A 26790-nucleotide genomic window follows, 5' to 3' on the forward strand; every position below is an offset into this window, starting at 1 on the left:
TTCTGTTCTTCCGCTCAGCAACCCCGTTCTGTTGTGGGTTATGGGGAGCTATGAGCTCTCTTCGAATCCCTTCTGCACTGCAGAAATCCTTGAACTCGCCAGAGATGTATTCACCACCATTGTCGCTCCTAAGAGCCTTCACCTTCTTCCCCGACTCCTTCTCGACCAGTGCTTTGAACTCACAGAACTTTGAGTATGTCTCGCTCTTCTTCTGCATGAAGAAGATCCAGCACTTACGAGAGAAATCATCAACAAAGATCACATAATACATGTGTTTTGCTGTCGAAGCTACTGAGAAAGGTCCACACACGTCTGTGTGAATTCTCTCAAGGATCGTCGTGGCGCGACTATCCTTCTCGTGAAAGGTGGCTTTCACAAACTTTCCCAAAGTACACCCCTTGCACTGATCTGACTACGCAAGAGTGCCTTTAGGAAGCCCTGTAGTGATCTATTGCAGTATCTTCAAGGCTCCATGGTGAAGGTGACCCAATCTCCTATGCCACAGCTCGCCATCATCCCGGCTCACCAATCCTTCTGCCTTGCATGCCATTGCTGCGCAGCCATCTACATGCAACTGATAAAGGTTCCTCACTCGAACCCCTATCTTCCGGGTTTCTCTAGTTGTCTTGTTGTGCAGGGAAGCCTTTCCCTCGCTGAAAACAACATCATATCCCTTGTCTTCTAACATCGCCACAGAGATAAGATTCTTCTTCAATCCTGGAACATGCATCACTTCCTTCAATCCGAAGGATTTACCAGACTCCCTCCCTCTCAAAGGAAATGGTACCGATACCGGTCGCACTGTATCTACCATCATCGCCCATCTTGATGTGCACTCCAAGATCTTTCTCCTCCAGATCAGAAAACAAATCTCGATATCCTCTCATGTGAAAAGACGCACCACTGTCCAAGAACCACACCGATCCCATCACACTTGAAACCAAGCATGCGATCAATGAAAAATCAAGCTCAAACTGCGAGGCTAGAGCCTCTCCTGCTGCAGATCCAGCAGCTTGCTTGTTTTTCTTCTTATGCGGACAATTAGTGGCATAGTGTCCATGCTGGTGACAGTGAAAGCACTTCACCTTGGACATGTCCTGCTTCTTGCCTTTCGCACCGGAATGAGAAGCTTTCTTGCTCTTCCCCTTCTTTGCTTTGGCAGCGAAAGGGCAATTTTCTTCATCAGGTACCTTTGATGAAGATATGTCCCTGGTATTCCGCCTGATCTCCTCCTGCACAAGATCTGACCAAAGTCTCTCCCATCCTGGCAATTTCTCCCGGCCATTGACAGAGTCCTGATAGGAATGCCAACTCTTCGGAAAACCAAGGAGAGCCAAGCTCACCAAGTCCTCATCATCGACAGTCACCCCCACACTTCCCAGCTCATCCCTGCACTGAGTGAACTTCGTGAGATACTTGGGCATATTGTCTCCCTTCTTGCATTTAATGTTTCTGAGTTTATCTTTGAGCGCCAGCTTCCTCTGGTTGCTCTTGCTTTGGAATAGATCTGTCAACAATTTCCACGTCAAGTATGGAGAAGCCTTTCCATGCATGCTAGATACAATGTGATCCTTCACGCCCTCCAACAGAATCCTTCGACACTTTGTTGTCTTCTTTTGCCAAACCTCAGCTTCGGCAACATCAGTAGGCTTTGGGACCTCAGCCTCTATGAACTCCTTCAGCCCATTATCATCTAACACGGCCTCCATCCTGTCCTTCCATGCAATATAGTTCGAGCTGCCCTCAAGAGCATACTCCAATCGCAATCCGTTGAAAGACATTGCCACGTTGACACCAAGAAAACACTGCTGCAAATTCGAATTCCACCAGCTCAACAACTCAACCGCCTCTGATCTAAAATTCGTGAGAACAAAGTATTTCTCGTACAGAGATTGACTGTATGGGCTTTTACCGGATATCTCACCTTCCAAAGGAACGATGAATCCAAAGGCTACCTGGCCCGATCACAGACTCTGCCTGAAGAAATAAAATGTAAACACTTTCTGAATAGTAGATCTGATGATCAACGGCTCCGATACCATGTAGAAATTTTGAATAATAAACACTTATTCACAGAAATTATCCCGATTATACACTATTGCGGAATACATGCACAATACATAATCTCCTCTACGTTGATCATCAATTTAGCAGCATCAAAAACCATGAAACATCAATCGCATGCACACATTAACACAGTATGTAACCTGGGGAAAGCATACAGCTGAAAACCCCACACTATATGTATATTATAATGATAGAGAACATGTAACAATACATAGTACAATACTCCTCACAAGTACTCAGTACTATCTCCACCTATTACACACAAAACTAGCTCAGATCTGATCAATCACAGCTCAAATCTCCTCCACTGCTTTGCCTGCCTCCACTGCGTGATCTGCAAGAGAAATCATTCACTCTGTAAAAACGAATTCCCTTGGTATACTACGCAAGCCTCATGGGCAATCTCCATCCATGCATGTGCAAATCTCATGCACAACTATAGTCACGGCTATAGTCACAACTGATAGCAATCTCAACCTCTAACACCTGTCTCCACTGAACTGTACATGCACTGAGTTAACTGATGTATTCTTCAGTTGCTTTATGAGTTAATAATTAATGAATTAATTAATAATTTAATTCACACAACTCATCAGTAGTGTATTCTTTAGTTAGACTAAAATACAACTAGTTCAACCAAGTCAAACTAAACACAACTCCATCAACTCCACAATCAACTCCACCAAACTCAACCACATGAGTTCTAACTGAAGTCCTACATGCAATAGCTCAACTGACCCACAAGGAAAGCATATTTCCTTTTAACAGCTGCATGTGCCACATCTGTCGCTCAAACTGAAGTGCTCCAAGAGGATAAGATAATGTTTATAGTCCAAATATTATTATGAGACAATAATATTCGACTGTTCTATTTTTAGCCTGGCAGTCTAAAAATAGAAACCTACCCATATGTCTAAAAATAGAAGTCCATCTATTTTTACCAACATGACCAATCATCCACAAATAGCATCCTGCAACTCATAGACCATGATCCATATGTCTAAAAATAGACTTTGCGCCAAAAATAGCCTGCGGGCCCACTTAGTGAAGGCGACTTCTTTCCACTAAGCTCCATCATCTTGTTGCATTCTCAACACCCGTGAGGTCGAGTTTTTTTTATCCTCTTTGTTGTTAAGTTTAATGGATGGGATTGTTGCCTCCAGTCAGTAGGGCGATCATAATCTAAACAGATTTGTAACCAATTAGAATTGTCAATATATTTAGAAAAGGCAAGGGCTCCAATTTGCGGCTCGAAGGTTTGGAGTTTCCTAATTCTTTAGGGTAATGTCAAACACCTACCATTCTCACCAGGTTTTCTTTTACCCATTCGCAATTATTTTGAGAATTATGTCATTTGAAATTGGCAAAATATGTTGGAAGAAATTGGAATTGGCAGAACTCATTTTCATTTTTTGAGCCATAATGTTGACAGGTTATTGATTTCACATAACAATCTTAAGAAGAACGTCGCTGGTTGGACTTATTACTTTTAGAAGTCTCATGGTGAAACTTTTATTGGGTTATAAAAGTACTAGAAGCTGTGATAGAAGAAATTATAGAGGGAGGGGGGGGCAAAAATAATAAGGAAGCCAGACAGCGAAATGATAGATAGCAAAGGAATTTTAATGATAAATCAGTGATCAAATGTTTTAGATGTGGTAAAAATTAAAATCGGTCATATCGTTGCTAATTGTAGAACTCCTTGGGAGAAAGTAAATGAAAGAAGAGAATAGTTGAATGAAAAGAAAGATCATTCACCACCACATAAGGGAAAATCACCAGTGTCCACATTACATTGTTGCCCATTACAATTTTAATATTAATGATGTCTTTAGTACAACATTTTCTTTTTGGCAAGACAGCTTGATTTTGGATTCAGGTGCCACATGTCATGACTCTTGGGAGAGATTTTTTTGAAACATTCAGTGACCAAGTTGATGTAGTAGTATATTTTGATGACAAATCTCCAGTTAAACCCTTTGGAATTAGATGCTTGTATTTTGGTAAAACATTGTAAGCAACATTTTCATAGTTCTTCTTCTAGTGCTTCCAGAAAATTAGGTCGCATACATTCAGATTTATGTGCACTTATGCCTGTTACAACTACCAATGGAAATAAATGTGTTAACATTTATTAATGATTACTTGAGAATGTGTTGGGTGTATCTATTGAAAGATAAGTCACAAGTGTTTGAAGTTTTTAAAACTTTAGAAATCGTTGTCCTTCTCTTATCAAAAACAAAACACCTTATGAACTTTGGTATAATAGACTCCCAACTATTCAGCATTTCAAAGTTTTTGGATCTAAATGTTATGCTTTAATTCCTAAGCAACAGCAAAATAAATTAGGTGCAAGGAGTCGAAAATGTATATTTTTGAGTTATTCTAGTACTTCTAAATCTTATAGGTTGTATGATGAAGAAAATAATAAGTTCATCCTTTCCAGAGATGTTATTTTTCTTGAATCAGATAAAGATAATTCCACTGTTGATAGGCAATTGACTCATTTGGAGAAATTTGCATCCAAAATGTTATATTTTGAATCTGATAATGATGTTCCACACACTGAAGGGGGGGTCCCCATTCTGGATCAGACTATGGTTTTTCCATCTTTGACTCATGAGAATGATGAGGACGTTAATGTTGAAGAAAATTTGGAGGATAGTGTTGTTTCTGCAGGGTTAGCGAGTGTCACTGAAGAACCTGTACTTCAGGATGAGCAACCATCACAGCCACTTCAGCGACCTTTACGAAGATCCACACGTGCTCGAAAAATTCCATGCAAGTATGATGATTTTGAAACAAGAAGGTCTTCCAAAGTGATTCATGTAACATTTCTCATGACTAGGAATTTAATCATTATACAATTAGTAAACCCAATTGTTTTGAAGAAGCCGCTAATTGTGATGAATGGAAGGATGCAATGAAAACAGAATATGATGCACTTAATAAGAATGGAACTTGGAGGTTAGTGGATCCTCTTGCTGGCATCAAACCTATTGGTTGCAAGTGTGTGTACAAGATCAAGTACAAGGCAGATGGTTGCTTGATAAATACAAGGCAAGGCTTGTAGCAAAAGGCTACGCTCATAAGGAAGGTGTTGACTAAACAGAGACATTTGCTCCTACAACAAAATGGGGCACAATTAGAACTATGTTTTCTCTTGCAACTCAAAATCGCTGGAAGATACACCATATGAATGTTAAAACAAATTTTCTGAATGGTGATTTGAAGAGGATGTTTATATGTTTCAACTAGAAGATTTGCTATCAAAGGCAAAGAGCAAAAGGTATCTAAGTTGGTGAGGCTTTGTATGGACTGAAACTGGAATCTTGCAAATGGTATGAAAAATTAACTGAACACCTTCTCCAGTTGAATTAGAAGTTATTTGATATGGATGATGCAACTCTTTTTGTTAAGAAGATTGGAAAGTCAGTTGTATATATGGTTGTGTATGTAGATGATTTGATGATCATAAGAAACAATGATGACTATATAGCATCTGTTAAAAGAAAATTATTGAAAGTTTTTGACATGACAGATTTGGGTTTATTGCATTATTATTTAGGAATTCAAGTTAATCAAAAACCCAAATATATTTTCATTTCTTAGAAAAAGCATATTGGATAGATTTGGGATGCAGGATTGTAATCCTAACTCTACTCCAATGGAGCAAGGATTGAAGCTTACTTCCACTGAAGGAAGTATGTTTGAAGATCCGACAAAGTACAGGCAACTTGTTGGGAGTTTAAATTTTTAACTACTACTCGACCTGACATAGTTTTTGTTGTAGGGATACTTTCCAGGTTCATGCATTAGCCATGTGAATGAAGGTCAATGGAATGCAGCAAAGTGAGTGCTCAAATATTTGTAAGGCACTCGAACATATGGCATCAAATATTCCAAAGTCGCAGATTTCCATCTCACCGGCTATTCAGATTTTGATTTCGATGGAGACAAAGAGAATGGAGTCTCTATTTCTGGTTATTTGATGAGTAGCCATCAATTGGAGATCACGCAAGCAATTTGTTCTTGTTGATTCTACCACCGAAGCCGAATATGTTGCAGCAGCTTAAGCTACAAAAGAAATCATTTGGCTTCGTAAAATACTTGAAGACTTGTAAGAGAAACAAAAGGCTTCAATTCCACTACTTATTGACAACTCTTCTACAATTCAGTTGGCCAAGAATCCCAAGTTTCATGATCAAAGCAAAGCATATTAACACCAAATATCACTTGATTCGACATTATGTAGAGGCCAAAGTTATTCATCTGACACATTGTCCTACTTCAGAGCAGATCGCGGACATATTTACTAAAGCACTAGGACAGGAAAAGTTTGAAAAGTTCATAATGTTACTTGGCATGTCAGATGTCCCCTCGGATTAAGGGGGAATGTTAACTAATCCTTCGTGATTGTAAATGTGAATAATTAGTTGTAATTAGTTGTAGATTTCGTTTTTCTACTGTCCAGACATAATTGTCTGGTACCGACATTGTGGATGTATAAATACATGATTCTTCATCAATAAAGATACAAAAATTTCATTATGGAGTTTACATGGGCATGTACATGCTCCTTGTCATGTGCCTTGATCTCAATAAACAAGAAACAAAGTGGAACGTATTTTATTTTCTACATATGCTCTTTGCTTTGCACTTTATGTGATCTCAACAAATCGGAAACAAAGAGAAAAGTTGCATTTTTTGGGTAGTCTAACCAAGATCTAACCCCAATATTGTAAAACTTCATATTTGTGTTTTTTCAGCATTATCTCACTTGGATGAAAGTTATTTTATTAAATAAGAGGTATTGCATTCAACTCTTTCTTTCATTAAGTTACTTTTAAATAAAAACATACACCTTCAAGTTACTTTTTGCATGCAACTTTAACTTGCAAACTTCATTGTAAAAGTGATTGTCACTCATTTTATAAAAGTGGGTTATTCCACATAAAAGTGAACTTATATACAAATTTAGAGAATGAAGTGAAACATTTTTTACACAATAACCTCATTGTGCACCCATCACTATGTGGACTTGTTGTCACCCGGATTGTACAGGCACCACGACAACCACTCAGGGCGGGGACTGTCACTCTTATCCCTGCCTACTCCGTTCTAGTTATCTCCCAACAGCAGGCTATGGAGGGTAGTCCCTATGGAATGAGGTGAAGGAAAACAAGTTGGGAACCAACTTGTTTGGGAGACACAGATAAGTGACCTAGCCACTTGGTGGAATTTTAGCAAGATTAATGATTAGATTAGATTTCAAATATGAGACCAATGCCTTATAGAGTCACAGTTCTTTCTTATTTAAAATTGAAACCAAGTAACCAGATGAACACCCTCTACTTAATATGATAGACTATCCTATATGATGTGCAAATCCTAGAATCTATGTGTGATGCAATGATCTTGGTTATTTTTAATTATATGCCTAGTCTAAGTAGAACTTCTTCCTTAACTATTTTGAGAAACAATCCTCAGAGTAAGTTGTGAAATGGAAGCAAACGGGACGCAAACAGTGGTCTGATTAACTATACTTCCCCTTGTGTTCCACCCACCCAGTGTCTCCAGCGCTACAGAGACTGTGGCTCTGACAACTGCAAGGTCACTGTGTTAACCACTAAGAAGAGTTGAATCCATCAAGCTAATTGCAAAAGGGTGCCCTAAAAGTCTATCAACCTAGCTTATGCTAGGAGGTAAGTTCTTAATGCAAACTAGACCCTAGAATGCTTATGCAAGATATATTGAGTGAACTTATCTTGAGTTAACATTGGTTTATGTTATTTATGTATTTGGTGTGAATTATCTTATAGCAAGGGTACTTAACAATGATTAATTAACAATTTTAAGACAAGTCGGGTGTTTAAAGCAAGGTTACTTGGGAGCAGGAGCGAAAACGGGGAGTGGGAGCGGGAGCAACATTTTCATAAACAACGGGTTTGGGAGCATTTTTTATATAGTATATATATATTTTATATATTTTGATGCATATATGTCAACAAAAGCATGTAGAATGATGAAATAGATATAAAAAAAAGTATAAAAAACATAGATTAAACCATATAACAACAATCATCTAGAATTTATAATCTTCATCAACCACATCTACATACAACATATTAAGTCTCATGATTCATCAATCTTAAATTTTCAAGCTTTCAAAATTCAATATATAACATTTATCATAATTGATCACCAAAGTTGTACTTGTAAGCTAAGTGTGACCATTACAACAAAGAATATCTAACATGAAATGAAACAACTTTCAACTTTCACGAAGCATCAAATTCATAATTCATTACCAATGAGTTATAATTGCCAACTTCAAACTTCAAACTTAAATTGTCATATATTGTTTACAAAAAATATCATAATAAATATCAAAGAGTCGACAGTTATTAAAACTACTAGAAACTAGAAAAGAAGAGTAAATCTATTATCTACAGCATCCTCTTCCCTCCACAAGAAATGTCTAATTTCTTACCAGGGCGTGGTGGTCTTCTAGGAGTCTCCTCTCGCACAGTGACACGACGAGAACCAAAAGGCACATGCCCTCCACGTGAGGATGTACATGGAGGCGGCGGCAGCAAAGGAACAATAGTTGGAACTCGAGCACTGGCACTGCTACTGGATGGTGGGGGTGGCATGGTTTTTGTTGCTTCATCCTCATCTCTCATAAGTTCTGCTTCCAATTTTTCAAGATGTATAGTGCCATCCTCCAAATTATCGTCCTCTAGGTCGTTGTCCCAAATTTTATATGTTGGATCCTCATAAGCCTAATCACAATAATGACTCAACAACCTCAAGTTGTAGTGCACATAAACCAAGTTTTCTGCCGGTTTTCATTGAGTCTGTTTCTTCTCACATTATGTATGAAGTTGTAGGTGCTCCAACACCTCTTTGTATAAGTATTTACAACCTGGGAGAAAACTTTTTTTTCCAATTTTGGCAAAAGTCCCATGCCGCCATATGCTTCCCACCATGTGAGAGCATCAAATCAGTCTCTATCTTCCATTGCATGCAAAGAACCAAACAAACCAATGCAACTGAAGTATCTGCCTAATTCAAGACACAGATTAGCACACTCCTCCCTGTCAAGTACCAACTGGTCTAACGCTTGCATATATCCTGTAAATACCTCTGGATCTATATGGGGTTTGACCCTAACCCCACCCCCAGGTGCAAGTTGGCCCAACCAAGATGGAGAGTAGTATTTTGGCATAAGGATATACACCAAGGCATGTAGTGGAACATTAAGTTTATTCGCCGTGTACACACACAATTGTGAATCAGTGTATACAAGTTGGGATCATCATTCTAAACAATATCTTTTCTTTGCCCCAACATGGTATCCATCTACTCATACACCTCCCCAATCACTGGTTTATTTGTATCTGAAAAACGAATCATGTTATAAATGGGCTTGGTGAATTCCAATACTTGCATAATGCGTGCCCAAATCAGACCATCAAGAGCAGTCTCCTCCACCTGTTCAAAACCTTGCTTGTCAGCTGCATTTGTAGCCCTTTCCTTTAATACCTACCAGTGTGGACTTGATACTATGCTAGCCAATGACTCTCTTACCTTCGAAAGGCGCCTGAAGGTGAGGTAATAGTTAGCGAATCTAGTCTTCGCAATCTTCAACAACTCCAATCTTGAGTGACTGTGGAAAAGCCCATGGGTATTGCTATGATTTGTAATAAATTTTATCATTCGTTTGTCTCTTGTACAAATCACCAATCCATTTGTATTGTTGGTTTTTGTTCTTAATAATATCATGCATCAAAAGGTTCACTGTGTGAAGCAAACACCCAGATCAAAATATTTTGAGGTATTTATCCTCAATAATTGCTCTCGCTGCCTTACAAATAGCAGCATTATCAGTGATGACTTGGATGACATTGTATGGCCCAATACATTCAATTGTTTCAAGTAATGGCTTTGCAATGGTGATGTCTGTCTTGAACTTCTCTGAGTAATCATATGCTGAAAGAAAGATGGCGCCACTAGAAAACATAGCAAGAACACTTATCAATGGCTTGCCTTTTACATTTGTCCATCCATCAGATACAATGGACACCCCATGCTCAGTCCAAGAATTTGTCATTCTACTCAAAGAATGTGATATTTTTCTTTTTCATGATCAAGTCCAACAGTTCTAGCCTTGTCATACCCAGGGCTCTTGTATCCTTTAGGAGCATCATTTATGGCAGAAACCAATTCATGCCAATAAGGTGATCGAAGAACATTGAATGGTATCCCACATGCATAGAGAAACCGCTAAATTTTTTAATCCACATCATTCCTACACCCTTAATTTTTGATATGGTTCTACGACTTAAAGAGATGTTTGGTCCTGTGCCTCCATATCCACTGCCATGGGAGGATGCTAAAGGAGTTCTTTGTGCATGTTGATGTGATTGTGAGATATGTTCAAAGAAACCCTTGAATTTTTAGATTTTTATTGGGCTTCCTCCTCTTCCCTTATGTATTTGAATCTATCTGTTGCTGACACACTTGCACAAGTTTTGATTCCTATTGGTTTATCTTCATCCTATGGCCTTTTCCCACAGAGGTGCCTTCTGGCACGGGTGTATAAACTTGTGTAAGTTTTGTTGCAATGGGGGCATCCAAATTTAGCGGTTCCACCCCCTTTCCCTCCTTCAAGCCAATGGGGTTTGGTCTTGTTTATTTTTTTGGGTTGAATCATGCTCACTCTCTTCCTCCTCACCAAAGTACTCCTCTCCGAGGTTTTCATCAAATCCACTATAACCCACTTCTTCATCCTCTACTTCATCATGATCAGCCCTCCTTCTACTCTCCAACACCATAATAACCAAGAAAGGGACCAAAAAGAAGAAAATGCCAAGCCATATAACCATGATGTTTGAACTTTGAAATTTTGAGTCTGCAAAAAAATGGAGGAATGGGAATGAAAAAAAATATATATATATTTATTTAGCATGAACATAACCAACAAAAGAAAAAAAAAATGCTAGATTAGAGTGTAGATCCTACCTCTTTGGCCTTCAATCCCAAGCTCCAATCTCCCCTTGCAAGCTTCTCAAGCTCCTCCAAGCTCCTCTCTCCAAGCTCCAAACTCTCTTGCTCCTCTTGCTCTCCAACGGATGAAGTAAATAATGGGAGGGGAGAGGGTATATTTATCCTTTCCCCCATCCCCTTTCCCTCCCTTTCCTCTCCCTTTCCGTCGTCGGTCATCGCCCCTCTCTCTTGTTCACACGGCCTCTTTTTTCGGCGCCGGACGGGAGCACTTTTTGGGGGGGGGTAGGTGGTCGGGAGTGTTTGCTCCCCTACCGCTCCCTCCTTGTTGGTTTGGGGTAGCATCGGATGTGCTCTAGCCATGAAAATTGGTGGAGAGGCTAAAGCACATGAGATCTCCAAGATCCAGAAATGGTTTGGGCAGATTCTAACCAGTTTGGGAGATATTAAAATAATAGATATTTTTAATGGAGTTCCTAAGTCTAAACTTAAGAAAAATAAAATATTAATGGGTATTAATATAAAACTGGATTAGAATGGTCCAAAAGACATGGATCGAGCCTAATCTAATGATGGCTACTTGTAGAAAATGGGATTTGTCAAGAGTGATGGGGATCTGAATCTCTACTATCTGGTTATAGAGAACGAGTCGCTAATCTTAGTATTGTATGTGCATGATCTCTTTCTGACGGGATCATCCAGGCTCATTGGGGACTGCAAGAAGAATATAGCCACAAAATTCGACATGAAGGATTTGGGGCATGCATTACTTCCTAGGGTTGGAAGTTTGGCAGTAGACGGGAGAGATCTTCCTTGGGCAAGGGAGGGATACTACAGAAATCCTGAAAAGATTCAGGATGGAGGACTGTAGACCCATGGCTACTCCAATGATTACCAACTGGAAGAAGATTGATGCACCAGAAGACAAAGATGTTGATCCCACCCTATACAGGCAACTCATAAGGTCCCTAATGTATCTGGTCAATACTAGGCCAGACATTTGCTACGCTGTCAACACCCTCAGTCAGTTCATGGTGGAATCAAAGAGGGCACACTGGGCAGCAGCCAAACATGTTCTCAGGTATTTACAGGGAACAGCCGACTACGGACTCTTGTACACCAGGAGTAAGGATATCAAATTGAGTGGATTTACTGATGTAGATTGGGCAAGAAGTTCAGTGGATCGGAAAAGTACCTTTGGATATTGTTTCAACATTGGATTAGGAATGACTTCCTCGTGCAGTAGGAAACAGAAGTTTGTGGCTCTGAGCTCATCTGAGGCAGAATATATGGCGACAAGCACAACTTCGTGTGAGGCCATATGGCTTAGAAAACTGCTTGTGAACCTATTCAAAAGAAAAATGGAGGCGACCAAGATCATGTGCAATAATCAGAGTTGCATCAAGCTCTCTAAGAATCCAGTGTTTCATGATCCGCCAAAGCATACTGATATCCAGTGTCACTTTGTCAGAGACTGTGTACAACGAGGAGCTAGAGAATGTTGGAAGGGCAAGAATATTGCCATCAATGACAAAGGGGGAGATTGTTAATCAAGGCTGTCATTGATGTCAATATGGCATTGACCGAGATGTCAATATTCTTGAGATGCCTGGTTCCATATGATGATGTCATGACAAGGATACCATTAATGAAGATTTCAAGTAACAAAGAAGTCAAATCACTAATGAAAGAAGTCCTAAGAAGTCCTTGATCTAATGTTGCATGCACTTGATGATCTAGACCTTAACTCTTGATGACATATGGAGTCATACACTTAATGATATCAGACTCTTGAAGAGTGACCACACTTGATGATACTTGATGATGGTAACATGGTTGGAGATCATTTGAGGGTTGGAAGACTATTTTGGAGTTCTCCTAATGATGTTGCACTATAACATATCACTACACCATTATGTGATGACATGGATGATACACTCATTGCTAGACACTATCATGATGACGTGGATGTCCTACATGATCCTATGATGATAAAGAAGCTAAACAATGGAGAAGCCAAACAAAGAGAAGTAATATTGTCCTAGTTAGCTTCTGCACTAAACAATTTGAGGACAGTTTCAAAGAAAAATAAAATTGAAGATCTTGAAGGCAACCATTCAACATGGGATCTAGACCATCTGACACAGGACTTTTTCCTCTTTCCAATGAGCCCTTATTTGTCCCGAAACTCCTAGTAGTTTGTGAGATATTGAATTTTCAAGTTAAAAAATATATTTCTGATATTGAGTTGGCTTACACTTAGACATTCATGTCAGCCTACCTCCAGAAAGACGTGTCTGTTCAGTTCAACGTCAAACTCATATAAAAAGAAGATTTGAAACATTCATTTGACCAGGAATTTTCGAGTGAAGGTATCTCAGAAGAGAAGGAAAATGTACAGGAGGCCGAGGAAAAGAAGAATACAGGACTAAGGAAGAGCTTAAGGTCGAGAAGCATTTCTGGAATATTTTTGGGATAATTGACCTCTGCAACAGCCACTTAATTCACCACAAACAGCTATGAAATAGGCTACAAGAAGCCTATTTTAACACAGACCTGCTGGAATATTTTGGACCATCTAAACTAAGGCTCGGACTAAGCCACAGAACCTCGGACTAAGCATGCCTTCAGACCTATAATATGGAACTGCACAGACTTTCGGACAAGTAATAAAAGAGCCATCATACCTGCAGACCTGTGATAAAAGAATTATTGAAATCGTTTGCTGGAGTTAAAGGTTGGAATGAGGGTTTAAGGTCAGCATCTAGTTGATTCGGATAAGCTACAGGAGCTAACCACAGTCAGCTCGTCGACTATGGTGATCGATCACCTTCAGAACTTCGGATCAGAGGCTCAGATTTATCACAGATTTTGAAGGGTCAGACCCTATACCTCACACAACAACGAGATCATCTTCAGACTTTTGTTTGCAGCGTTAGACAAGTTTTGTTGGCACAGAACTGGGACTTCTACTGCCTTGACCAGTGATGAAAGGTGTGGAGGTCTCAGATATATTGGTATACTATCTTGAAGAAGAAACTTATTTGTAAACCTTAATTTAAGGCACAGTTCATCTTGGTTGAGTTTGTTTGGAAACTCTTTGAAGTCATTTCTTTGGACCTAGAATATTTGAAGAAGCGTGTGTTGACTTGATGCAGCAAATCTTAGCACACCACTAAGGCCGTTGAGAATAGCTTTGAGACTATTATTGAAGACATTGTTGAAGACTCCCTTGAAAAGATTTTGAAGAAGCCCTTGAAAAGATTTTGAAGAGTTCGAGCTAGAGAAGAGAAGCAGAGAGGGGAAGAGACAGTGAGTCCGGAGGAATTTTTCCAGTTCCGGAGAGTGAGAAAGAGAAGGCTGAGATTTTCTCCAAGAGGTTGCAAGCACCTCAAAAGAGCAATTTGATCCAGCTGAACAGGAGTTCATTCTCAGTTCTAGAGGTTGGGAATATTTTCCAGAGTGCTGGAGAGACAGTTTCTCAGTCAGCAGCAAGCAGGGCAGCTAGATTGGCAGTTGATTCAGGCAGAGCATGTGAGGGACTGCATTAGGGTGGCGTAGGGCCTACGCAAAGTCGGTTGGATGGCTAGCTTTTCAGAGGTCAGACAATGTAGGGATTGCTTAGAGAGGGTAATCTCCCTGAGAGAATTTTTACCGGTATATCTCTTGGAAAGATTCGCCAGTTCGGCAATATTTATTGTACTCAGAACTTCTCACTGTTGCTTAATAATAGAAATTCTCAACTGCTGCACCAGTTTTCCCAAGTTGGGTTTTTCCGGGGACTTTTGTCCAAAAATTACAGTGTCATATATTGAATGTGTGTGCCAGTATTTTCTAAGTTTCCAGTTTATCATCTGCAGTATTTTTATTTGTGAAGATTGCAGTGTGATTAATTTGTTGTTGCCGCAGCAATAAACTGAATAATGAATTTATCAGTTAGAGGAATTAATTCCAGTTGTTGCAATAAGAATTTCAGTAGTGAAATTTTCACAGTCACTATATTAACTAACCACTTATTGTCTACTATTTTCTTGAACTGTGTTGCTTCAACGCTCTTGCTATCGAGAGGACTTGTGATAGTCCCTTCTTATCTGAGTTTCCTTGCTGCCGATATGGTCTCTTAGCCTGTAGGTACACTAATCTTACTATTGTAATAGATTGTGGTCTTGGAGGTTGGCCTGGATGTTCTGCTATACAGACCGATGCCCGGGTTGATGAAGGATGGCCTTGGAGCTCTGTGATCTCAAATACCAGAAGGGGGGATCTGCTACCTCATAAAGGCATTCATTGGATATAAGGCACCTCAGGGCTTCCAACACTGCTTGACAATCAGAAAAACCTCCTACAATTACCAACGAGCTATAGGGCAGATCCTTGTTGTGTTAACCCTGCCTATGATTCTCTGCTAGAATCAAGGCCTAAGGCCTGAGGCCCTGTGGTCTGCCTACACCCAGAATGAACACTTTTGTTGTGTAGGCATCCTGCTACCCTCAAACTAATCAGAAAACTTCAATCTGTGCCAAGCTAACAGCCAAGGTTTTCCCTACACAATGATGGACTTTCATCTCTCTTTGAGCAGAGTTTGTAACCAATGATGAACCAAAGAGAGAGTTGCTTCAAAATAGGACTGAGTTGTTTCAAGATGACTTCTTGTGCTAGAACAAAGAAAGAAGAGTGTCTAGGTAGGGTGGGATCAGCTCCACTGAAACTAGACAAAGGATTACCTAGGGTGGGATCACCTCCACCGAAACTAATCAAGAAGAAGGGGTCTTAAAACCCTCAGAGCCTCAAGCTCAAGCCAATCAGAGATATTCCAATCCAAATTGATGATGAAAAAATGATTCTAACTCTCCTTTATTATGGATTCCTTCATAGCATTTCTCAAATGTGAGGGGTTGCAAGTGTAACTCCCAATTTGGGCTTTTTGCCCCAGCTACCCCAAAATTTACCTAATGTTGCCCCAGAACATTGGATAATCGGGTTTTCCCCCTTTATCAAGACTATATCCTATAGGGTTATATAGGCTATTTTGTCCTTCCGTGGGCAATTAATCCATTAGGGACATTACACTCATGGCTATGGGAAATCATAAAGAAAAATAAGATGCAGTGTAATCTATCTCAAAAGGAACCAGCAAAGGCAAAGGTAATCTTCCACTATTGGAGTTGTGGTAATGAAGGTCATTTTTCTTCTAGATGTCCATATGCAAAATATGAAGGCAATGATGATAAAGATGATTTTCTAGTCATGAATGCTCAAATTGTTTATCAACAAAATAAAGATAACCAAGAAGAGAAGATAAATGTAGAGGAGGAAATTGAAGGTAAGAAAAAATTTCAAGGTGAGCCTTATGTTGCCTTAGAAGAGAAAAAGAGACTTGCAATAATAAACAAAAGTGATAAGGAGCTATTGCAGGGGAATGAAAATAAGGATCATGGTGAAAACAAAGAAAATGATTGTCATCCTTAAAACTCGATTAGAAGAAGCTAAGAGAATGAAAGAAGTGGTGACAAGCAAACTCGAAGAAAAGGAAGGACATTGTGAGAAACTAGAAGCTGAGATTGTTTCCTTGAGAAATGATCTTGAAAAGGCAATTGATAGGTTGAGGTTTGGAAGAAGTTTTGAGATTTTGGATAAGGTACTTAGTAACCAGAGATGCCTTTTTATTAGAACATAATGAGATGCTCAAGGGAGAATCAAGCTCAAAGACAACAAAAGAAGAAGAACCTAAAAGCTATGTAAATAGGTCATTTCCCTAATAAATAAATTTGCCAAGTAAAATCCTCATTTTTGCAATTTTGGCGTTAGGGAATATTTTGGCATATAAAACTTAGGAAAAGTGGGTTATGGAGGCCCCACTTAATTTTTGGATGAAAAAGGAGAAATAAACATTACAGGAAAAAGGAAATATTTTTTGTTTAGTGAAATATAGGGACCACCAAAGTGGGAAATTCGACCTCCCTTGAGAAATCCGCACTAGGAGAAGGAAAGAGAAAAGAAGGGGAGTTCGAACTTGTGGAGAGAGGGGACCACCAAGGGAAAAGGACCAACATCTATAAATAGCACATTGGGGCTCCACTTTTGCATCTTTTGCTCATTATTTTCTGAAGATCGAATTCTCTCTTGGAGGTTGTTCAGCACAAGAGAAGCAAAGTTGTTTGGCTCAAGAGTTTCAAGCAAAATCCTCCCTCATTTCGGAGAACTTCGAGTGTCTCCCTAGATAAGCTTTGGGGGAGTCTATTTCAGGACTTCCATTGAAGCTTATTGCAAAGTATTCAATCAGAAATTCGTTATTTTTAGGCATAGAAGACAAACCCGGAGGTTATTTGGAGCATCATTTGTCTATTGCAAGTTCCAAGTATATATAGGAGAATTTCTACCAATTAGAGGAGTTTGGCACCATTTTTCAAAGTTGTTCATGTATCTTTTAGCTGGCCTGAATTTTCTCTTATAGAGCCTACACAGGGGTTGGAGAACAAATTTTTGTTGGTGTTTGGTGTTGGCATTTGTCGGGAGATTTCAGTTGGGAGTGATAGCTATTTGCCAGAGAATATCGTGCACAAATTTCTCAGCCATTTGCAGGAGAGTTTTATCATTTCTCAGCAGTTTCTCTTTGGTTGGGCACAGAATTGTGTAGCTAGGAAATTCACACTACTTTGGGCATTCTAGGTGCGCGAGATATAGCCTAAACGATTTTCTGGGTTTTGTTGGTTTGGTGTGAGGAGCCTATAGCTAATTTTATAGAATTTTCTGAGCAGTATTCGGGCCAAAATCGTACATTTTTATAGTAGGGCGTATTGCTCGTTAGCTAGGCAGTTTGCATCACATTGTGGGTTCAATTTTGGCTTGGAGTTAGGCCAAACCTTTTTTGGGTATTCTGGGTTATACGAGAGGAGTTTGTGGCTGAAATTTCAGACCGATCCGAGCATTATTGAGGTCAAAATTTCAGTTTCCTTCCAGTAGCAGTTACCAAAAATTTGGGCAGTGCGTTGATTTTGTGGGAGCCATTTCCAGCAATTGGATTGTTGATATCTCACCTGGGGTTTGCCTAGCTTACATAGAAAGTCCAAGTTCTATCATTTCTTGCCATTTATGTACTCATATTTATGTATCAATAAAATAGCTCATTGTTTGGCTCAGTTTCTGATGTATTTTGATGTGCATGTTTGGAATTTGTTTATTGTTGTTGCTTCCTTGTACATGTCTCTGTTATTTGCTGTGAATTTCAATTTGGGACATTACAGTGGTATCAGAGCATGATCTTGGCCAGTTGTGGGAAAGCTAGCAAGATCATGGAGATGTTGGGCATGCATTCATAGCAACGGGTGGAATTACCAACAAACTAATGGCTCAAGGGAGAGTGAGTATGCAGGAACTCTAGGATGGGATTCGTAGGAACGATGAGAAGTTGGCCCAACTGAGGAAGATGATGGACCAAATCTATCTTCATACTTACGACAGAGACACTAGGGGTGCATAGGTCATGTATGTGAAGCCATTTACACCATATGGGGAAAGTCAACATAATCAGGGCACCAGACTTCCTCAAAGGAAGTGAACAAGACAAGAGCAGTTAGATGATGGGACCAGGAGGAAATATTACTTCAAACAGTGTGACCTAGGGCACAGGTACGCAGATAGCAAGCCTAAGGAGGAGGTTGAGTAGGAAGCTACGGACATGCAAGAGTGTGATGAGCATGTTGAATACCCAATGTGATGCAGGAGTCACCTTTGTTATAGATCCCTTTGTTAGCTTTGGTTGACACCTTGGTGGAAAGAGTAGAGCATACACTCAGAGGGCAATCTGTTGATGAGGTACCACCCATGAATGAGGTGTTAAGAAACATATCCATTGACGAGGTGCCAGCAGGCATAGAGTTATCCAAAGTCGTGATAGAGTTCCAGATGATAGCCATCTACAGCAGAATGGTGAGGATGTTGTGCAGGAACTCTAGGATGGGATTCGTAGGAATGATAAGAAGTTGGCCCAACTGAGGAAGATAATGGACCAAATCTATCTGCATACTTACAACAGAGACATTAGGGGTGCACAGGCCATGGAGGTGAAACTATTTACACTGTGGGGGAAGTCAACATAATCAGGGCACCAGACTTCCTCAAAGGAAGTGAACAGGACAAGAGCAGTTAGATGATGGGACGAGGAGGAAATATTACTTCAGATGTGAGACCTAGGGCACAAGTACACAGATAGCAAGCCTAGGGAGGAGGTTGAGCAGGAGGTTGAGGACATGAAAGAGTGTGATGAGCATGTCGATATACCCATTGTAACGCAAGAGTCACCTTTGTTGGATATCCCTTTGTTAGCTCTGATTGACAACTTAGTGGAGAGAGTGTAGCATACACTCACTCATAGGGCCACCTGTTGATGAGGTGCCACCCATGGATGAAGTGTCAGGAGACATATCCATTGATGAGATGCCAACAGGCACAGAGTTATCCAGAGGCGTGACAGAGTTTCCAGATGATAGCCATCTACAGCAAAATTGTGAGGATGTTGTGCATGATGAGCTATCTGTAGAGGGGTAGTTAGTGGCTCATGTTGAGCCCATGATGGAGTAGGATGAGCAACCATCCCTGGAGTCAGCCATCGATGAGGAGCAAACAAGAATATCGGCAGCTAGCAGAGTTGATGTACTTCCAGACGGCAGCCCTCTTCAGGCATACATCGATGGGGCTTGCAGCGTTGTTAAGTTGCCTCTACATGTTGGTGAGGGAGAGGTTGCGCTACCTAGGCAGATTATATGTGTTGACCAGACTAGCGAGACAAGGCGACATGAGTTGCACAAGGTGCAGCATCTGCAGGATGGAGGGCTTGTTTTGTGTACGAGTGTTCGCGCTTTTGATCCCTCTCTGGGTTTGGATGGCTAGAGATATTGAGTTGGTATATGGTGGAGTCGGCTAGGTGCCCAGATATATCCATGTCGAGGAGCATAGTCCAGCAAGGGCCGTGGGTTACCAAGAGAGCCCGAGGGCCAAACCATTGTTGGGGTCCATGAGGGATTCCCCGCCACAATGTGGGCTTAGTTAGTGGTGGTATTAGCGGTGCAATGGGTCCAATGGTTGAGCGCCCACACATTTTTAGACCTCCATCAGCACTAGTGACGGGTTGGATTGACAGGAAAGCGGGCAGACTCTGTGGGTTGTCCGGGCATGTTGGGCATACATGGGACTATAGGATGATCAACATACTATGGCGGGAGTTTGTCGGAGGAGGTGATATCAGCAGGCCACCAAACAATGCCTTGTTTGGGGCTAAAGATGTAACAAACAAAGTTCGTATACTCAAAAGTTAAATACTCCAGAAGACTTGGAATATGAAGATCTCCATTGAAGATACAAGAATATATATTAAAATGTATGAATGAGAATCTGATACAAATGAGAGTGAGGGCCTGCCTGAGGTACCTTTTCACGTACGGTCATGTCCTTAGTAACATGCCTCTTCATTATTAATTACTAATTAATGTTCACTAATTAATCATTACTATATTTACATTATTTTTTATAAATTATATTCATAGCATTGCCTTCCTCTTCAAAAAACTTTGTCCTCAAAGATTATTGCTGACAAGGCATGTCATTTATTTCTTTGTCTTGCATCTTCCAAAATTCTTAGAGTTGTTATCTTTGTTGATACAAGATGATAAGATCCTTGGAGTGATATATAAAATTGTCGCACAGAGAAAGGATCTGACCATCCTAAATTAATCTTTTGTGGAACCTTGCGGTTACTAGAAACTTGTGATGAATTGTTATCACAAGACTGGATTGCATAAACTTCAGTATTCCTTGGAACATAAGTTTGTTGTTTATGTTCTGAGTGATACAAATACACAAATTGATTGAGATGTTTGTTCCTGTGATTCAGATGTCGATAAGGGGTTCTTCTGGTTTGACTCTCCCTTATCATGAGGGTGGCAAATTCCTGATTTTATTCAAGTACTGATGTTGTTGATTTGGCTATTGAATTATGAAACAAAACTTTTTATGGGTCACCTTCGCATTACAGTTAAGCCACCTTGACCAAGCTGTTATTTTGGCTTGTTATTTTTATGCTAATTTGTTTTAAATGGGGCCGCCTCATGTGTTATTTGTAATTGTGAAGTCATTGGTCTTCATGGAACAAGTGCGTGATTGTATTTCATGTGCCCAAGATATTTTCGACATACAACTGCTGGTACTATTGTCTTGAACCAGTATTATATGGTCTATTTGGCTACTTACCACATTTCACATGATATATTTGATAGCCCATATGTGCATACACTGTCGTGATCTACAGATGCAATAACCCCAAGTATATTTCTGCAATACAGGGCAGTAAGGAAAGGATAACATTGGCTTGTCCTTCTCAGCCATATCACCTCTCGTTTGTGCCTTTGTTGTAACTCCAATCACCCAATAGACTAGGCACTAATCCCAGCCTACCATCTTTTTATTTTCAATTCAACTTTCAGACTTGCTTAGCTAAAAATTTACCCTTCACATCACTTGGCATTTCTTAGATTTAGTATTCCAACAGTCCTAATTAAGGAAGCCTCCCTTGATCCGAAGGAGAGCCAGCCTGAAGAGCAAAAGAGGGTTGTCAGGTGAGGTGACAATGGCTGACCTCCTAGTTACCCAAATCTATCATCTCGATGCTTGGGATTTTTATACATTCAAGAGGACAAATTGAGTGGAAACGCAGTTTAGCAAAGAAAAATTTCACTTTGTGACACTCAATGGACATTGAAGTTGTTGCTCTAAGAAAGACGTCCAACAAATAGTAACAGAAGTTCAGCAGAGAACATTAAGGGTCGTTGTAGATCCATAGCAAGATGTCACAGATAAGAATCACCAAACAATGAAAGAGATTGTTTCATCTGAAGATGTTTGTTTAGATGAGGGTTGGCACTAGCTCAAAGGAGAATTAGTGTCTGTGTAGTAAAAGATAGCCCTCAAAATCATCTATTTACAGGGTTTAAGAGACCGTGTCCTGAAGCCAACCACTAGAAAACCTCTTAATGTCTCTAGGAAAACAAAGGCAGAAGAAATCAAAGTTCGAACATTGGAGAAGTATAAAACTTTCTTTTCTTTAATTTATCAGAAGTGGAATATAAGAATGTATCAAACAAAGCCACTTTTCTATAGTTATCTTGAATTGGAAGTGAATTTAGTTAAGATAGATAAGATAAGATAATTTTATTAATGTTTGACGAATGACCACAAAAGTAGGTCAATGGGGCTAAAGAGTACAGCTAGTAAGAGTACAATGTGGAAGTACCAGTGCATCTCTTAGAAAATGTCAAAAACAATAAAAAGAAGGAAACCTATATTAGTACAGTGATATAAAATACTAAGACTGGAAAAGTGGACAACTCAAGAACCCGTCCACAGAGAGAGAGAGGACGATGAAGTCAATGGCATCAAGGTCTCCTAATTCTAATGTTTGAGGGTGAGGGGGTTGAGTTGGGCACTGGCTCGCTGTAAAAGTCTTCTAGAACCATCGAGGGGTCTAACTATATGATTCTGAGGGGATGTACGAGCGATGGATACTCCTAGCATTTGAGGTTGGAAGAAAGAAATTCTAAATGAATCTTTGGCTACTCCTCTAGCACTAAGAGGTAGTCTAACAAGTGGGAAGCACCCTAGTCTGGATCTTACTAGAGTTGATCCCTCTAATGCCCTGAGAATGTGTCCTAATGTACGGTTTGACACCTCTAAACCGATCTCAAAAAGATTGGTTGGTCTCCCAGAGGGAGAGGTCGAGCAGAAACATGGGGTTCCACCATTCTACTAACTAGTGCACTCTAGAACTTTTTGTAGTTTGTTGCTCCAATCTAGCAAATCAACATGAAAGTACAAGGTGATCGTCTTGTTCGTCCCAAGGTGAGGCATGGTGCACAAAAGTTGAGATATGTGTCAAAAGATCTCCTTGATGAAGAGAGCTAAGCATCTTTGGCCCTAGTACTAGAGGAAAGTAGAGAGGGAGCAACTCAAGTCCCTAAAGAGGCAATGATACTATCCTTTGATCTCATAGTAGCAAGGGCACTTAAGAATGAGGTGCATCTTAGTCTTTGGCTCCTATAGATGGCACACTTGGTAGATCCTACCAGATTGCGATATATTGTGGTCCGTTGTTATCCAAAATCGATGAGCGTGGACCCGTAGCTACCCCAAAGGAATCCTGAGTGAGTGCATATAATGCCTACATGTATAAGAGGCATGAACGATGATGCCATCCTACAGCTCCAAAAAGTGGTATAGGTAAAAGGGCATCTTCAAGACCAAGTGCGTCGAAGGTGAGGTCTGCGTAACCTGAATGTACAATCTATAGATATCCTCTCTGATAACCTAATTTAGTACCTGTCTAGTCGGTGAGAGTTGACTCGATGCATCATGGGAGAACTTAAACGGGGAGAGTCACTTTGGTGAGGTAGTCATTGACCGGAGAAGCCGAGATGCCTTTTTGAACCAACCTCATGCACAGCCTAAAGAAAAATCTAAAGTGAGAGCCTCTAAGAAACAACGTGCAAGGTAGGGGTACCTCTCTCTGAGAGACTTGACTCTATGAGGGAAGGAAACCAAGTGAAAAATGATCTCGAGGTAGAATGGGTGAACGTCAACCTCTACCTAAATGATGGGCTACGTGATCATCGACTTGCAACAAATGATGCGCCTAAGAAGCAAGGTTTGGATTCTCTCCATCTTGGCCCGCCCTGTTTGTAACAAGCTCGGCCCCCAAATCTCAAAGCCATAAAGAATTGTAGGTTTGATAATTGCCTCCATGAGGTCAATTTTGAACAAGATGTCCTAGAACTACCCTTGGAAGTGTTCTCTCGATGAGAACCAAGGAACCATACCCTAACTGAGTCGAAGTTGGAGGGCCTACTACATACCAAAATGAGGCCTTGTGAACTGTACTCCCAAGTAAGAGTAAGTTGTGGTCATCTCAATGTCTATCCCTTGGTAGTAGAAATGTAGGCTAGACTTTTAAGAGAGCTCTTCAATGCATTAATGATCAAAGCCTTGGTTTTACACAGGTTGATTGTTAGTTGTTGAAGGTCACAAAAGTTGGCTAGTGCTTCAATTTATTTTTGAAGGTCTTCGAGAGTAGGGGCCAATAAGACCAAGTCATTGGCAAAGAGGAGTCGAGAAATCAATACCTAATATAGAAGACAACCATCTCCCACTTGGATGTGCTCATGGAGAAAAGACTCCAGCTCATCAATATAAATCCCAAAGAGGGTCGATCAGAGGGGTCTCCCCTGTTTTACCTCGATGATACTTTGGATAAAATTGGAAGGCCATGTGCCATCGTAAGGCATCCCAAAACTAACTCATACAATCTCATAATCATTGCCAGGAGGGCCCCAGATATGCTAATGTCACAAAGTCTTTGGAATAATGTCTTCCTCAGAACTGTGTCAAACACTTTCCAAAAGTTTACAAAGCAACTATAAACCTTTCAAGAGCAATGACGAGCCTCCTCGATAATGATTCATAGTATGAAGATGTGGTCAATCATTTGGTAGTTGGGGTAGAAACCTGCTTGACCTCTAGCCCTAAGATGGCAGCTCTCCAGCTCCTTAGAAATCCATTGGTTTAAGACTATGAAACAGAGATTGGAGAATATGACCCACCATGATAGTCCAGTAGTTATTTTAATTAGAGCTACTCTTTGATCTATGTATTAAATGAATGATGTGTCTTGTCCAAGAGGGGGGGAAGCCTAAACATACTACATGGTTTAATAAATGATAGATATGGGACTCAAGGGACTAGAAGCCATGTTTAAGGAATTCGTCTTAAAGCCCTTCATCATTAGTTGCTCTATTGGTACATAGCTCTAACTGCTCTCCTAATGTCTCATTCTAAGAAAAGGTGGGAATTGGAGGGAGGGAAGAAGCAAGTGGGAGGTTGTTCAAGCATGTCATAAATGGAGGTTTTGTGTGAAAACATGGTCTAGGGATCAAGGTTAGACAAGACGTGTGGTGCCTAGGAAAAAAGTCACACCAAAAGGCTTTTGGGGAATGGCAGAGGGCCTCACAGAGTTCTCGTCTCCTCCAAGAAAGAAATATTCATTTTTTGTGACAACAATATGTTTTGTAGAAGCAAGAGGAAGAAGATGGATCGTGTGTGATAGTGAGGCTATGAATTGAATTTGAAGTGAGTTTAGTGAAATTGTTATCTTGTGTTTTGTCTTGTTCATGTGCTCTAAAAACTAACAATCTTACAATTGAGGTCGAAAAGCAATGAGTAAATCCATGGCTGCCCTGGAACAATGTGTGCTTTGGCTAAGAGTTTGACACTTCTGCATATTGTAGTGGTACCGTGATAATGTAAAGATGGGGCTCATAACTCCCAAATAATATTTAATTAAAAAAATGTTTAGCTTAACAAGAAAGCACAAATATGAATGGGAAACAGACCCATCTACATGGAAGTTTGGAACTATGTCCCATGCTATGAATTTCAATCCTAGTTTGATATGCATTATGCTGCAAGTATAATAGTTTCAATCACGCTTGCATAGTTAAAACCCTATCCCCAAGTAACATTAGTATCAACGATTTATCTCACACAAACAAGACATCAACTCCCATAAGGGTTGAGTTGACATTTGGAGTACAAAGAAAGCAAAGAGAAGAGGAATAACTTCATTGCATATCAACTATGGGGATCCTAATAAGGATATGAACTATGAAATTATGATATATTTTTTCTTGTGAAATGGAAAAAATTAAAGAAAAAATAAAAGCTTCCATGTGAAATGTTATAAAATTTCTTACTTGTGAACCATCCCAAAGTTGACCCCAGTAGACACTACCAAAGCCACCTTCACCAAGTTTATTATCATAATTGAAATTGTTTGTAGCTGCATGCAACTCTTTCAATGAGAAAACCCTCCAAGTACTGCCTTTCTTTTCAACTGCCTTCCTGCAAAGTCCATGCAAGTGTCACAAAATAAACAAAACTAGCAAAACTTGGTTCCACAAATTGTAAGTTTTAAAAATTAAAATAACCTTGAAAAAAATGCATAAATACAATGTAGATATCACGTTAAAAAAACTGCCCGGCCTCAGGGAAGTAATGTCATGAGATCAATCACGATAACATAACCTAAAAGGTTTGATACAAAGCAAAAGCAAAATTGAGAGCATTAATTTTAGTGAAGTTGTGTGTTATGTTTTTGTTCCGAACGTTTCAGGTAAACAATTTACCAGCATCAAGGGAAAAACAGCAGTGACAACTACCAAGAACAATGTTTCAAATAGGAGAAAGCTTCATATATAGCAGAGAAAGAGAGAAAGGTTAGGTTAATAAATAGTTAATTAAAAGATAAGGTGAAAAAAATTAATTAAAAATGGTCAAAATTAAATTCAGTTGAATATAAGGAGAGAGAGAATGAAATATATATCACAGAATAAAGAAATCGAAGAGGTATATTAGGGATAAAAATGGAACCAAAAGGAAATAAATATGAGAGGATGAATCATTTGTTTACCTAATCCATCGAATGATCTGTGTAAACCCCCAGAAACTGAGAGATAAAAGATCATAGAACAAAAATGATAATGAAAAGCATGTCTACTCTAATTTCTTGCCATGAAAATATGTGACCATTCCATCAGCAAAAACTGCATAGAGGTTTCTCTGAGTGCTGTAATGCTGAAAAATGCATTTGCTTTCACTCTGTTTAACTGGGTCATT

The 26790-nt window shown here is 39.8% G+C and overlaps 1 protein-coding gene across 1 annotated transcript in view; it reads right to left on the reverse strand.

Moving 5' to 3' along the window:
* Positions 1 to 26790, reverse strand: part of LOC149197139 (Protein kinase superfamily protein) — a 36710-nt gene that overhangs the window by 6397 nt on the left and 3523 nt on the right. The window contains exon 2 of the mRNA XM_089405750.1: positions 25869 to 26016. Within this exon, the coding sequence (XP_089261876.1) occupies positions 25869 to 26016 (148 nt within the window). The remainder of the gene's footprint in view (positions 1 to 25868; positions 26017 to 26790) is intronic.

This window comes from Pinus tabuliformis, chromosome 2_2 (genome assembly GCF_031772625.1).
Source record: "Pinus tabuliformis cultivar Carrire ecotype Pingquan chromosome 2_2, CPIR1, whole genome shotgun sequence".
NCBI lineage: Eukaryota > Viridiplantae > Streptophyta > Pinopsida > Pinales > Pinaceae > Pinus > Pinus tabuliformis.